This window comes from Diabrotica virgifera, chromosome 9 (assembly GCF_917563875.1).
Source record: "Diabrotica virgifera virgifera chromosome 9, PGI_DIABVI_V3a".
NCBI lineage: Eukaryota > Metazoa > Arthropoda > Insecta > Coleoptera > Chrysomelidae > Diabrotica > Diabrotica virgifera.
The window spans coordinates 67,974,810-67,990,551 of record NC_065451.1 but is presented as its reverse complement, the minus strand read 5'-3'; the positions used below and the strand labels follow the sequence as shown (position 1 = coordinate 67,990,551).

Genomic DNA, 15,742 nt, shown 5'->3' with positions numbered 1-15,742 from the left:
TGCTTTTGTTTTGTTATAATAGATTAATTTATTTATAAGAAAAGAAAACTACATATTTTTTCCAGTTGTAGACTTTTTTTGGATAAACTTACTACAAGTGTACCTTTTAACGTTAAAAACACAAATATTCTCATTTGAAAGCTGTATAACTATTTAAACAATATTTATTTAACCAAATTAAAAATTTTAGTTATAATAAATAAATTAATTTATTATAACAAAATCAAAAGCAACTTTGACATTTAATAATGCTTTAGTTCGATGGCTCTACTCGAGTTATTAGGGAACAAAAAAAGAATGAAGGAGATTGCTCCATGGGAAGCCGAGAAAATAGATTTTGTTAACGTGTTTTGAACTTTGAGATTACATTTTCTTTAACCTAATTTTTGATTGGAATTTTGCTATTTTTGGCAATTTTCACTCGTAATATCGATAGTTTTTATTATAATAATATATGTTATGAGTATTTTAAAGATATGAAAATTGGTGTGGAGAAAGGGGACCGAAATAAAAAGGTGATGATTCAAAAATTATGATCCTATTGTTTATAACTTTGCCGTAAAAGCCGGTCAACTTTGACCGGCTGTATACCAGGAATCACTCATCACAATTAAACGTTTTTTATTTTAAAAGAAGCGTCCTGCCGTTTTTTTTCCAATGCCATTCTCATGATTTAATTTAATTTAATATTTTCCGAAATATTCTATTTGTTTATAAGCCAAAAAAATGTTTATAATTTTAAAGTATTCCTGAGGCCGCTTAAACAGTCCAATTTCAATTCTGTAAAGTACAATAGATAGGTACAGTGTTTTTTTATACAAAAATCATAGTTATTCTTATGTATCATAATTATTGTGGTAATTATAGTGACCGTAAATTTTTAATTAACAATTCAATTGTTGCTAAACTGTTAATTCAATTTCCATTGGCTTCTGGAATTATAATCTATACGAAAAGAGCTTTTATATTACCAAGTTATTTAATTATTGATAAACAATTACTTACGTAAAATTTTAGTTGAAAATTAAAGATTTTGTTGGAAAAACTCGCATTCTCCGGGGAAAATTTTCGTCGAAGTAAATCGGGAAAAACACGTATCTATGCAGAATTTAATTACGGTGAATTTTTATTTAGGTTTTTTTGGTGTAAAGTTAAAATCTTTGAAGTTATAGAGCAAAAATTGAAAAAAACACGATTCTCGGGCACCATTTTGTTTATAAAAAAAAGTAGCACACTATCTGCGGACTTTGCATACCTATATTATTAATATAAGATTCGATTCCAGCAATAAAATTTCTGGTAAATAAATTTTCCTAAAAATGGCCTATTCTCCGATAATCTGCCCAGACTACAAGAGAAACGTACCTTAACAAGAGAAAATAAGAAACCTTCTATGGCTACGTAATTGGAGCTCAACATACTCTTGTTACAAAATCACTACTTTTACAATTATTATCAAAAGCTTACCACTTGGAATAAGTGTAGATTATTGTTTACTTACTTCAAAGTCAAAAGAAACATCTGGTTTGTCCGACCCGTACTTCTCCATCGCTTCATTATAAGAAATCCGTTTAAATCCTTCATCTCCAATATCTAATTCCTTACTCAAGCAATACTGAAGTAGTTCCTCTATAAGCCTAATAACTCCTTCATCGCTGGTAAAGGACATTTCTATGTCTAATTGTGTGAACTCTGGTTGCCTATCTGATCTGGCACCTTCGTCTCTGTAACACCTAGCTATTTGGAAGTATCTATCGATAGCTCCGGCCATTAACATTTGTTTGAACTGTTGTGGACTTTGGACCAATGAGTAGAACTGGCCTGGGAATCTGGTCGGTACGATAAATTCCTGGGCTCCCTATTAATATAACATACGGTAAATAAATAAAAGTAAAAATCTTTCCTGAGTTTTGATAACCGGATTTATTTTTACAAAATATATCATTTATACCTCAGTAAATGAAGCTGAAAAAGCACCTAAAAAAAGTGCTGCGCCTTATTTTTCGACAGGAATATCCGGAGAAATTAATAGAAAAGGCGTCATCTCGTAAGTATCGAAATTTTTATTGGGTAATGGTTTATTAACACTTAACAAAAAAAAAACTATTTTGTACGAGTAGATGCACAAGTTCAACAGACGACTTTCTTGAAAATACTTCCTCTTTAAAATGAGATTTTCTCAATTAAAAAATGTAAATCAACAAAAAAGTTATTGCAAATTAAACCTGAATAAATAAACATTAAAAATATTTAAAACATATTTCACAATAGGCGCCTAGACGCCAAATAGAGGTCTCCGTGGTCTTTTCAGTTCTGATGGGCAAACTCAACGGTTTTTTATGTATTTTTGGCTGCTAATTACGAATTTCGAAGATGGCTTTCGATCCGAGTGGTCAAATATTGTTATAAACAATTTAATTGTTTATAAATTGTTTAGAAAGCTCTAGCTCATAAACTAAAAGAGAAACAAAATTATTAATGTTGCTATTAGGATTGAAAAACTTCATCTTTCAATTGCCAGATGACGCTAGTCACCTACCCTATTTGTTTCAGTTGCAATGTGTGGCAAAAGCTCTCGGTGCTGGTCAGTTAGGATATGGAGAACAAGCCTGCGCTCTCCCCGATGAGATTCCAATAAGAATCGAAAATCGCGATTCAGAGAGCTGGATTGCACTCCGTATTCTAATTGAAAAGTAAGATTGTTTTGCCTTTGCATTGCAACTGAATAAAAATGGTATACATTTTTATTTTATAGTCGTATTACTCCGTAGAGTAACTAGGTGCATTTTCCGTTGTAACTTTACCAAGCTGCAGACGGGGATGTGAATTGCATAGTGTAGAAATTCTTCCCTTTGTCTTCACTGCTGCATCCATTTGGCTTGCAAATTGTAGAAGCGTTGGAGGTGTCACCAGGAAAGTGTACCAATAAGTTTTTCAATGTAAAAATCTTTTAGTAATATTTTCAATATTTTCATATTATCAATAATATTTTCATATTATTAATGTTGCTATTAGGATTGAAAAACTTCATCTTTCATTTGCCAGATGACGCTAGTCACCTACCCTATTTGTTTCAGTTGCAATGTGTGGGAAAAGCTCTCGGTGCTGGTCAGTTAGGATATGGAGAGCAAGCCTGCGCTCTCTCCGATGAGATTCCAATAAGAATCGAAAATCGCGATTCAGAAAGCTGGATTGCACTCCGTATTCTAATTGAAAAGTACGATTGTTTTGCCTTCGCATTGCAACTGAATAAAAATGGTATACATTTTTATTTTATAGTCGTATTACTCCGTAGAGTAACTAGGTGCAGTTCCGTTGGAACTTTACCAAGCTGCAGACAGGGATGTAAATTGCATAGTGTAGAATTCCTTCCCTTTGTCTTCACTGCAGCATCCATTTGGCTTGCAAATTGTAGAAGCCTTGGAGGTGTCACCAGGAAAGTGTACCAATAGGTTTTTCAATTTAAAAATCTTTTAGTAATATTTTCAATATTATTAATGTTGCTATTAGGATTGAAAAATTTTATCTTTCATTTGCCAGATGACGCTAGTCACCTACCCTATTTGTTTAAGTTGCAATGTGTGGGAAAAGCTCTCGGTGCTGGTCAGTTAGGATATGGAGAACAAGCCTGCGCTCTCTCCGATGAGATTCCAATAAGAATCAAAAATCGCGATTCAGAGAGCTGGATTGCACTCCGTATTCTAATTGAAAAGTAAGATTGTTTTGCCTTCACATTGCAACTGAATAAAAATGGTACATTTTTATTTTAAGAAACAAAATTGTTTGAAATAAAATTTGTTCAAAAAAAAAAAATTTGTTCCTTAATAAAAAACAAAGAAAATGGCGTTCTTACTTCGAAAATTCGTTAATGGCGAAAAAACTTAATTCCAATAATTAGCACTCAAGATCTTGTAAAATTAGTGGACAATGCAAATTACAAATTGCAAAATAAGTATTTTTCGAACGTAACTCTGCTTCTACTCATGCAAATGAGCTTTACAAAGTCTCATTGCAAAGCTTTATGTATAGTCTTCCAAACAGAGTTAGTTAAATTACTTTATCTTTATTTGTATTAAAGTTATACCCGTTTGAAGTTATAATTTTCTTAAAAATTTTGTACAATAATTTGTTTAAGGGTTTTAAGCAAATTTCAGCCATAAACATTTATACTTTAATTAACATTACTAAATAGAATTATAGTTTATATATGTAATATGTATACGTTATCCTCATTTTTCATTTTTGAAGATCCTAATAAAATTTTATCATATAATTATTATAATTAAATAATCATACAAACACAAAGACTACTGGAAACGGCAGAGATGAGAGTGCTGAGAAGAATTACAGGAAATCACTGAGAGATCCAAAGAGGAGCGAAGATATTAGAAGACAATGTAACTGTAGTGTATAAACGAATGGACACTAAATAGAAAAAAAAATAATGGAACAACCACATAACTAGAATGGGGGAGACACGTGTGGTAAAAATAGCACGAGATAAATCACCAATCAGTAGAAGTATCGGCCGACCGCGCAAAAGATGTAGTGACGTTCTTCCACAGAGGTATCAATCCGCCAATGAACAAGCAGAATTGCTTATAAAGAGGAAGAAGAAGAAGAAGAAATAATCATACAGGACCTCGTATTACAGTTGAGTCCGGGAATCTTTACCCGTACGTCATTATTTAAAGCATACGAAATAAGCCTTATGATAAGTCGGAAATTGAAATTTACTAAACGCAACAGCAAGTGACAGTAAGTGACTTGCTGTTGCGTTTAGTAAATTTCAATTTCCGACTTATCATCGACTTATTTCGTATGCTTTAAATGATGACGCACGGGTAAAGATTCCCGGACTCAACTGCACCTTTCAATCTATTTATTTTTTCTTTGATTTTTTGTACTAAATGAGAAAAAAAACATGAAAAACTAAAATTTTAGAAATATAACTAAAAAGGAAGTTTTCCTCTTCTTATTGCTCTAAAAAATTATGTAAAAATTGCTCTAAAAACTTCTAAAGAAGTGCGACAAACCTTAAGGGGTAATTCTGCATGAAAAAATATTGACCGTTTGCTTGATAAACATATGGCCGCAAATGCTTCGTTTACGAGATACGGGATGTTGAATATTTTCTTACAAACTGACGATTTATTTATTGCTCTACTTTGCATTTAATGCGCAATAACTACCTCTTAAAACCCACCAAATTTCAGTTGCATATCTCAACAGATTTAAGATCAATAAATAAATTGTCAGTTTGTAAGAAAAATTTCAACACTTCCTATCTTGGAAACGAAGCATTTGCGGACATACGTTTATAAAGCAAACTGTAAATATTTTTTCATGCATAATTACCCCTCTAAGTTTGTCGCACTTATTTAAAAACACCCTGTATTGATGAAAAAAAAAGGCTAGTTGTTACAGTACCTAACTTTTTTATTATCCAACATAAGAGAATGAATAAAAAAACAGATTGTTAAGAAAACATGAGGCTATAGTTGCGTTTCAATTTCAGTATTTTATAAATGCTAGAATGTTCCACAGGGTGTGGTGAACTTTGAGAAAAAATCACAGTTTAATTGGTTCACCTGGTATACAATGACAATTTACCAGTCTAACAACGATATTATTATAGCGATATTGTTAAAGAATAAGGCTATATTAAATAAATCACTTAAATCGCACAACAGGTTTAGGAAATTATTTATTTATTTATTTTGCTGAACAGGCCATGTAGGCCCTGGGCGTGAAAAACACCATTACATTTTTTTTACTATACATATCTAAAATATACAATATTAATTTGTCTATTTAAAAAATACATCATATAAATATATACATATATATAGCTCTCACTTTACAATTCATGGCACATTCTTCTGTTACAATTTCTCTTGCGCTTTTCTTACCACTCCTCTCCATTCTTTTCGGTCTAATACCTTTTTTCTCCAGTTATCTATTTTTAATTCTCGTAAATCTGCTTGGACGCTGTCAAACCATCTTTTACGGGGTCTTCCTTTCCTTTTTTTCCCTACTGGTTTCCTGTTCAATATCATCCTGGTCATTCTATGGTTTTCCAATCTTTGCACATGTCCCAGCCATCTTATTCTATGCGCCTTTATTATTGCGGTGATTTTTGGTTCCGTATACAGCTCTTCCAACTCTTTATTTGTCCTTCTTCTCCATCCCATTTGTGTATTTATGCCGCCGTAAATTGATCGGAGAATTTCCCTCTCCCATCTTTCTAATCTTTCTTCATCTGCCTTTCTTAAAACCCATAATTCAGCTCCATATACAACCATAGCTCTAATCACTGTCTTGTAAATTCTTTCTTTTGTTTTTCTTGAAACAAACTTCGACTTCATTAAGGATCTCAGCATTCCGTATTTCTGGTTGCCTTTTGTAATTCTGGATTCTATTTCTTTATCTTCATGTCCATTTTCCTTTACTTTCACACCAAGGTAAGTAAACTCTTCCACTCTGTCAAAACTGTATATGTAATCTTTCTCCCCTTGTATTTTTATAAACTTTTCATTGTCTTGCTGTGTATCACCCATTATCATGTATTTAGTTTTCTTTTCATTTATCTTTAGACCAAACCTATTTGCTTCTTTTTCTATCTTTGTCACAATTATTTTCAATTCTTTCTTTGATTTTGCTAATATTGTTAGATCATCCGCAAAAGCAATACATTGATGTTCGTTTTTAAATATGGTTTCTTCCATTTTTATGCTGCAATTCCTCATTATTACTTCAAGAACAAGATTGAACAACGTGGTTGACATCGAGTCACCCTGCCTGAGTCCTTGTTTGATTTCGAAGTCCTCTGAGATGTCTTTCCACACTACTTCGCTTTTCGTTTTTGCCAACGTCATTTCAATCAAGCTAATCAATTTTTTGGGGATTTGTAGTTGTTTCAGAGCACGGTACATTTCTTTTCTATTTATACGATCATATGCCTGTTTGAAATCTACGAACAGCGCATACAGGGTCGTTTTGTACTCATAGCAATTTGCTTGTAATTCTTTTAGCGTGAAAATCTGGCTGTTACCGAACGGTTGGATCGAAAGCCTGCCTGGTACTCTCCCACAGTATCCTCCATGTATTCGTTCAGTCTTCCACGTATGCATTGTGCTATTATCTTATAGCCTGTCTCTAGGAGTGCTATTATCTTAGGAAATTGGAAACATTAAAAATGACCAATTTTTAAGGTGATCCTATCAATTGTTAAGCACTGGATTTTGTAGAATTGCACTTTTAGCAGTTTTTTATAAAATCAAGTCCAAAAAATTACTAATTAAGGATTTTTTTGTCAATAAAAAATTGCAAATAACTAAAAAAAGGATTTTTTTAAAAAATGACCAAGGAAGAAGGAAATATTTATTTCGATGAGATACGCATAAAAAAAGAATAAGAAGTTATACTTCTATTATTATGATTTCAATGAAATTAATATACTTAACAGGTTATTTGTATTTTATTTAAATATTAAACTAACTTTCTTACCTACCACTTTTAAAAAGTTTTTTATTAAAACGATGCCAAAAATAATAAAAAAAAAAAAATACGAATCGTCCGGGATTTGAACCCGGAACCTCTCGATCTCCGGTCACACGCTCTACCACTGCGCTATGCCCCTTTTGCTTTGACAGGTTACAAGATTTCTCATACATATTGACAAATTTAATAGACCAAAAGTGAAGTATACAAAAATACTTTAATATACTTACTATTATTATAAAATATCTTATTCCCGAGGAAGACAAATCCAAAGACACAAAAATTATAATAAATAATACATTTACTAAAAGCACTAATATATGGATGCTTCAGAAGTCAAACGGTGTAAGTCACATTCTTCCTAAAAATGAGTTAGGAGACGTAACACAAATAAAATGGTCAAATATTTCAGTTGTTTATACACATATGTCACTAATTTAGATTTTCTTTGATAGATGGCGGTATATGATCCACCTTCAAATTAATTTTCTAATATTTTCAGAAGTCAGATTAAGTAAGTCATTATGATATAATTAATAAATTAATTTTTTAATATTTTCAGAAGTCAGATTAAGTAAGTCATTATAATAATTGTAAGTAAGCCATTATAAAAATTGAAGGCAAGTGAAGAAAATTATGTTTTTCTGTTTGATCTAGAAAAGGCACTTCCTTTTCCAAAATTGAGTGTGTCAGTGGCTTATTACAAACTGGACATGTATGTTTACAGCCTGGGCGTTTATAGTTTTAATACCAATAAGGGTTTTATGTACATGTGGAATGAAACTGAGGGTTATACAGGGTCCCAGGAAATAGCAACATGCCTTGTAAAGCACCTTAAGCAAAATGCTTCTAAACATAAACACATAATCATGAAATCATGTATTCCGATTGTTGTACAGGGCAGAATCGAAATATAAAATTATCCTTAGCTCTCCACAACCTTGTGTAAGACCTTATTTGAAAGTTGATTATGTTGATCACAAATTTCTTGTATCAGGACACAGCTATCTTCCAAATGATGCTGATTTTGGTATGATTGAAGAAAAAGCAAAAAAAAAGAATTTATTTAGGGTCTAAGTGACTGGGTGGATATTGTAAAAAATTCTAAAAACAAAAATTGCGTTTCTAGAGCTGAAATGAAGAGAGAAGAGTTTTTATCAACAAAAAATTGGAGGATCGTATTACCAACAGAAAAATTGATATAAATGGTCAAAAAGTGAACTGGTTACAAATAAAATGGTTACAGTTCAGCAAGAATAAACCAAACTCTATATTTTATAAACAAACATTGCAGGAATGAGTTGAATTTGATGAAATTGATATTTCAAAACCGTCATCAAAGGGAAGGCCACAAATTTTGTCTAATATAGTTCAAGATCTTTTGTATTCTGAGCGTAGGCCAGTGAAGCAAATTAAAAAGAAACACATGTTTGATCTCTTGAAATTTATTTCACCACATTATCACTCATTCAACAGAAAGTTGCCGACAATAAACCAAACGAGAGCTGCCTCAGCAAGGGAAAACGATTCAGAATTATTATCAGATGCTGAAAAATACATCGATTAAACAATATGTACTCAGTTGTTGTTCTGTTTCGTGTAGCTGTTTAAGTTAAGTCATAAGAATATTTAATTGTTTTTTATTTTCGGTGGACATTTCACGTAAGTCAATATTTTTGGTGAAAAGCGGTTATTTTTCAAAAATAATGAAAGTTTTTTAGTTTCCTTGTTTGTATTTATTAATAGAGTACCTATATTATCATAAATAAAGACGGTTTATTTATTTCTAATGACTCATTATTTTTCTGCAACTATTTTCACAAACATCTTATTATCTCATTTTAAAGATTTACTGACTTACACCGATTGGCTTCTGAGCCATCGATATCCTATTAATGACTTATTTGCGCTGACAGCGCTAATACATACATACCTTGAAAGATTAGCAACGAACTACATACTGTCTGTGTGCGCATGCGCCCGGCATTATAAAATATCACTCTCGATCGTAAAGAAGTATAACTTCAAAAATTTATTCGAAGCGATTCCGTTTTTTTTTTATAAGTTATTTGTTAATTATAATTTCCGACCCATTAGGAGAAATTTTAAAAAAATACATTTAAACTTAGAAAAATATATAGGATCGAATAAAAAAGGTTTTTTGCAGTAGAAATGAAAAAAAAATTAGTCGGTATATTCTATTTCTAAGTGTCTTTTTTCGATATATTTCTGTTACTAAATAGAGTAATGTTTTACGTACTTACCCCTGGGGTTGCTTTAAACAACGTTGGTGTTTCTACATCTACAAAATTGTTATTGCACAAAAACTCCCTCATTTTCATAAATAAATTCGATCTAAACCTCAGATTTCGTTGCATTTGTGAAAACCTAAGATCTAGGTATCTATACTGCATCCTCAAAGGCTCTTTTGCTTTTTGAAATTCTCTAATATTGAAAGGCAAATTTTCTTTAGCTTTGTTAAGTACCTGCAAAATTTCAACACATTTATCTAAATAAATTATTAAAAGTAGAAAATAACTGTCAAAATTCAAAACCAGAAAATAATGCATATCAAGAGGAAGTGTCGGTTGCCAAGATATCTGCAAATATTTAAAATAACACCTGCTATGAACAGAGCCGGAATAACCATTAGGCGGACTAGGCGGCCGCCTAGGGCCCGCGTCCCGCTCAAATGCATTAATTAATATTGAATTATTTAAGCAGTAATTAAAAAAAATGTAAAATATTAAATAAATCAAATAGGACTAACGGAGACAAAGAAAAAAGAGAATGGTTAATTTATGATTTTCCAATCAAACAGTTTTTTGTTTTGTCTTCTGTCCAATATGTCAGGAAAATACAACCGCCTTCAAGCTAAACTAAGCAGTTATCTCCAACGGCATTTTATATTCCATGTTCTAATTATTCCCTCAATTTGGTAATAAATCTTTGCAAGCAAATTTTGCTTAGAAGCTGTTAATTATTTTGGTATGATTCAAGAAATATTCGTTTTTTTTTTATTTGTACCCACCGATGGGCCTTATACTCCATTTACTCACGGTAAAATATTGCAAAACCGGATTTTAAAGAACCTTTGGATTTTAAAGAAGAGCTTATTTATTTATTTATTTACCCACGGGAAAACCCCATTAACAGTAAAAATACAATAAACACAATAAAAAAATTAGGTACAATCATTCATTAAAATATAATAGGCTTGAAAAATCACCAGGCAAGAAATTCCAAACCTTAAAATTAGAAAAATAAAATATAAAATGTACACATGTAACTGAAACAAATCAATAAAATTATACAAAACACAAATACAATAATAAAATACAACAACATTGCAAGATGAAACCTAATTATCACATGGCAAGAGATCTCCTCAGTTGGCCCAGGCTTATATTAAACAGATCCATATCAACACCGTTAAGGAAGCACATATATCTATCTAAAGGCATGTTACTACCGTAGGATGTTCTGTGAAAGGCCGTGTTAAAGGTAACATTGTAGCGTAAACCTGGATATGGAACATTAAATCTTATACTATCCAACAAACTGGGACAATCAATAAGTCCATTAATGATTTTGAAAACAAAGACACCTCCCGAAATATCACGCCTAACACTAAGGGGAGCTAATGATAAACGTTGCTCAATCCCAGTGTAATCATGGTTCTCAATATAAGTCTGAGTTTTATAAGCACAGTATTTTAGGAACTTATGTTGGACTTTTTCAATAGTGTCAATATGAATTTGATGGTACGGAGACCAAACTACCGAACAATATTCTAATATAGATCTGACTAGACAACAATAGATTAACCTAACAGCATCAATAGAGAAGTATTTAGAGTTTCTTTTAACAAATCCAAGTAATTTAGAAGCTTTTACGGATAATGAATTGATATGTTCGACAAATAAAAGCTTTTCATCCATGATAACACCTATATCTCTAATAGACGAGACATATCTAAGAGGTTTACTGTCTATGTGATAAGCAGTATGAATTCTGTTTAACTTACGGGAAAAACTAATATAACAACACTTCTCAACACATAACTCAAGATTATTGCAAATGCACCAATCAAATAAGCGATCCATATCAGCCTGTAAAAGTTTCTGATCCTCAATATCATTCACAACTCGCCAAAATTTTACATCATCAGCCAGCATTAAACATTTACTATATAAGAAGCAATTAACGATATCATTAACAAATAAGTCAAAAACAGGGGAGACGTATGCCCACCCTGTGGAACACCAGAACTTACAGTTTTAATATCAGAAAAAAGACCACCAACTTTAACTCGTTGAGTACGACCAGATAAAAAGCTTTTAACCCACTCAACAAAATGGGACATGAAAACCTATGGACGCCAATTTATTAAGGAGAATTTGGTGATCAACACGATCAAATGCCTTACTGAAATCCGTATAAATAGCACCAATCTGCTTACGATCTTTCATATGCTTTAAGAGATCAGATTGGTAGCAAACTAGATTCGTTACTGTAGATTTTTGTCTGCAAAAACCGTGCTGAGATTCAGAAATCAGACCCCTGCACACCCACGACAGCTGCTTAGCTACCAAACTATCAAAGAGTTTGGGAATTGCGGATTGAATGCATATACTACGATAATTTTCTGTCATTCTTCTTACCTTTTTTAAATATGCTTCGATTGACATGAACTTTGGCGTACACGTAGCTAACATGTCAAAGAAAAAAAGTGATATTGTGCCGATGTGTGCTTTTGCTCTGGAATTTGTCGAGTAAGAATCTACTTTTCATTAGCTCCAGCTCTGCTTAGACTGGGTCTACATACTTCATACATACACCATTTTTTACTTTTGTATACACTATATTATTCCTAAAGTTGTGTTCATTACGAGGCACCAAGCCTTACTCCGATCAATGTATCGTACTGTCGGCAAACGTACAACAAACACTGAGTAAATACGAAGGGGGACGACAACAATAGATACTAGGCGAGGATACAATCCATTGCTCTCCGTAGTGAACAAACCTTAAGAATATTTTTTCGATAAAATACTTAATTTTTGAGTTGTTTGCGAAAAACCGTCTGAAAACGTGTTTTTTTTTTGTTGAAAAATCAACATATTCACTCGCAAATAACTCGAAAAGTAATGACTTAATGAAAAAACTCTATTGGGACCGTGCAAGTTCGGCAAAGCGACCTCTATTTCTACGCTCTGTACTTTTATTCGCACTTTTAATTATATTGGCCAATTATATTAGTCCTGGTTGCTGAATAATTGTCAAGGCCATACTCCAAAAAAATAATAAGAAGAAAAAAATAAGATGCAGGTTATGTTATGCAAAAGTAAACAATTGTATGTAGTAAATAAAATTAGTTATTAAAATGCAGTACTGCAAGTAAAATACAATTAATTAAATTTACCTTTATATAATAATTGCATATCATATCAATATTGTGGAGCAATATATAATTTTTCTGCTTCAATGACAGAAGGTATGAAATATATGTCAATTTCACAATTTCAATTGACAATATGAATTATTAAAGATAGTTGCAATATTTCTCCACGACTCACGCACGGTCATTTCTCGTTTCCCTTCCAAGTACTTGCACACCGCGAATAGAACAAAACGTAGAATTAATCATTTTATCTCTTTCCGCACTTATTTTAAACGTATGTTTTTTCAACCCCGAAGGTGTGGCACTCTCTCCAGGGCAAAATCAAACATCGGCACAATATCACTTTTTTTCTTTGGCATGTTAGCTATGTGTATGTCAAGTTTCATGTCAAGCCAAGCGGTTTTTCTATTCGGAGCAAAAACCGTGAGTAAATGGACTGACTATTCATGACAAGTTATTGCGAAATGTCGGTTAAAAGACTTGTATACTAGATGATCAGCTAGATTTGCTAGATGCTGTTAAAGCAGTACAAATGTATAGGAAAATGAATAAGTATCAAATAGCTCTTTTAACCATTATGTGCTCCAAAATTTTAGAACGGTTTAGTGCTGCTAGTAAACATTAAAAGATCCAACTATAAAATCTTTAGCAACGTAATATAAGTAAAAAAAAGAAAAATTATAGTTTTTTACATTTTCGTAATTTATTTTTGGAGTAACTACTTAAAATATAATATACTATACATTTAAATTTTTGTTTTAAAAGCTCACATTTAAATTTAAAAATTGACTTATCCTAGCGTTTTTTATTATTTTTTAAAATAAAGACCCAAACACTTTTATTCCAGAAGTGGTTTCCATACTTTATAATTTCAAATTTTAACCTGTATTGTTCACAATACAACCCACATGATATAGTTCGTTGAAATCAGGTTGAAGGAGGTTTTAAAAATATAAAAATATGCAGGGTGTTCCATTAAAAATAAAGCTTATGGGCTATGCTAGGCTTGTGTGAATCACCCTGCACATTTAGGTTTATGTTTAGAACGCGCAAATTTACATATAAAAATCGACGGGTCTCAGAGTTTTTTATAATTTTATAAAACAAGGACAGAAATAATTTTATTCCATAAGTGCCTTTCACCCTATATATATCCAATCCTGTTACTCCATGAAGGAGCATAAGGCATCCACGAAGCTTCTCCATTCTCCTCTATTTCTGGCCATGGTTGCTATTTCTCCCCAGGTTTTCTTCATACTATTGTAGTCTTCTTCAATGGTACTCCTCCATGTTTTGGTCGGGCGTCCTCTGCTTCTTCGTCCAACTGCATTCCATTTGAGTGCCTGTTTTGTTATGTCTGCATTTTCTTTCCTCAGGGTGTGTTCCAGCCAGTTCCATCTTTTCCTCTTTATTGTTGTTCTGATGGGTTCTTGTTTGGTTTTCCACCATAGTGCTACATTTGTTATGGTATTGGGCCAATATACCTTTAGAATTTTACGTAGACATCTATTTACAAAAACTTGGATTTTACCTATACTTGGCGTTCCACCCTATACTTAAATATAATAATTTCCGCTGCGGAACTGCGCTCCGTATTCTAAGTGAAAAATAAGATTGTTTTGCCTTCGCATTGCAACTGAATAAAAATGGAATTTTTATTTTATTTTAATATTGGTCGTTACTTCTTTTGAGTAACTTAGGTCCATTTTCTGTTGGAATTTACCAGCTGAACAGACGGGGTCGTGAATTGTAAGTTTTTTGAATTCCCTCTTGTCTTCTTCGCTTCAGCATCCATCTGGCTTGCAAATTTTAGAAGTCATGGAGGTGTTACCCAGGAAATGGACCAATAAGTTTTCAATTTAAAAATCTTTTAGTAATATTTTAATATTTTTCGAATATTAATAATGTTGCTATTAGGATTGAAAACTACTTCATCTTTCAATTGCCAGATGACGCTAGTCACCTAGTCCATTCACGTCAGTTGAGGTGTGGGGGATAAACTCTCGGTGTTGGTCACTTAGAGTATGGAGTAGCAGGCCTACGTCTCTCCGATGAGACTCCAACAGAGTCGAAAATCGTCGATTCAGAGTGCTGGACCGCGCTCCGTATTCTAAGTGAAGAATAAGATTGTTTTGCCTTCGCATTGCAACTGAATAATGGAATTTTTATTTTATTTTTATAATAATTTCGATTGTATGGGCTATTCCACGAATATACGACTGTCTTGGATTATGGCGACAACGAATATTTTAGTGTGCAACATAAGAAGTGTGAAAGTTAATGGCTCTAATAATTGTTCCAATAAACAACAATGTATTTTGCAATTTACTTTCGTTCTTCATAATTTGCACAGTAAAATATTCGTTGTCCAGATAATCCACAACAGTCGTATGTTCGTGGAATAGGGTTTAATTAGTATTAATCACAAATAATTAAAAAAATTACCTTAAATCTATTTATTAATACTTCTATTTCACCTGTTGGTTGATTTTTGTTGATCATATTTATTGGTCGAGCCATAACTGTGCCCTCAATTTTTAATACTGATTCCAATGGTATATTTTCAAGCAATTTTTGCGTCTCTGTATCCTAAAAATTAGATATACAAATAATACAAATATAATCAGCCTCATATAAATGGCGTTGTAGGTACAAAAGCCACAATTTGAGTATATGGAGAACTGCCTCCCCTATTTGACACAATGTGGGAGTGAGACAGGGAGACGCACTATCAATCATGCTATTCAACCTAGTTCTTGAGGCAGTCCTCAGAAAAACTAATGTAACCGGCCATATAAATACCAAATCGGTACAAATTACTGCATCTGCAGATGA

At 32.4% G+C, this 15,742-nt stretch overlaps 1 protein-coding gene across 1 annotated transcript in view; it reads right to left on the bottom strand.

Annotated features, from left to right (window-relative positions):
- Positions 1-15,742, bottom strand: part of LOC126892873 (aspartate--tRNA ligase, mitochondrial) — a 77,459-nt gene that overhangs the window by 39,823 nt on the left and 21,894 nt on the right. Inside the window, exons 3-5 of the mRNA XM_050662692.1 lie at positions 15,353-15,496; positions 9,768-9,989; positions 1,502-1,858 (exon numbers count right to left, since the gene is read on the bottom strand). Of these exons, the coding sequence (XP_050518649.1) occupies positions 1,502-1,858; positions 9,768-9,989; positions 15,353-15,496 (723 nt within the window). The remainder of the gene's footprint in view (positions 1-1,501; positions 1,859-9,767; positions 9,990-15,352; positions 15,497-15,742) is intronic.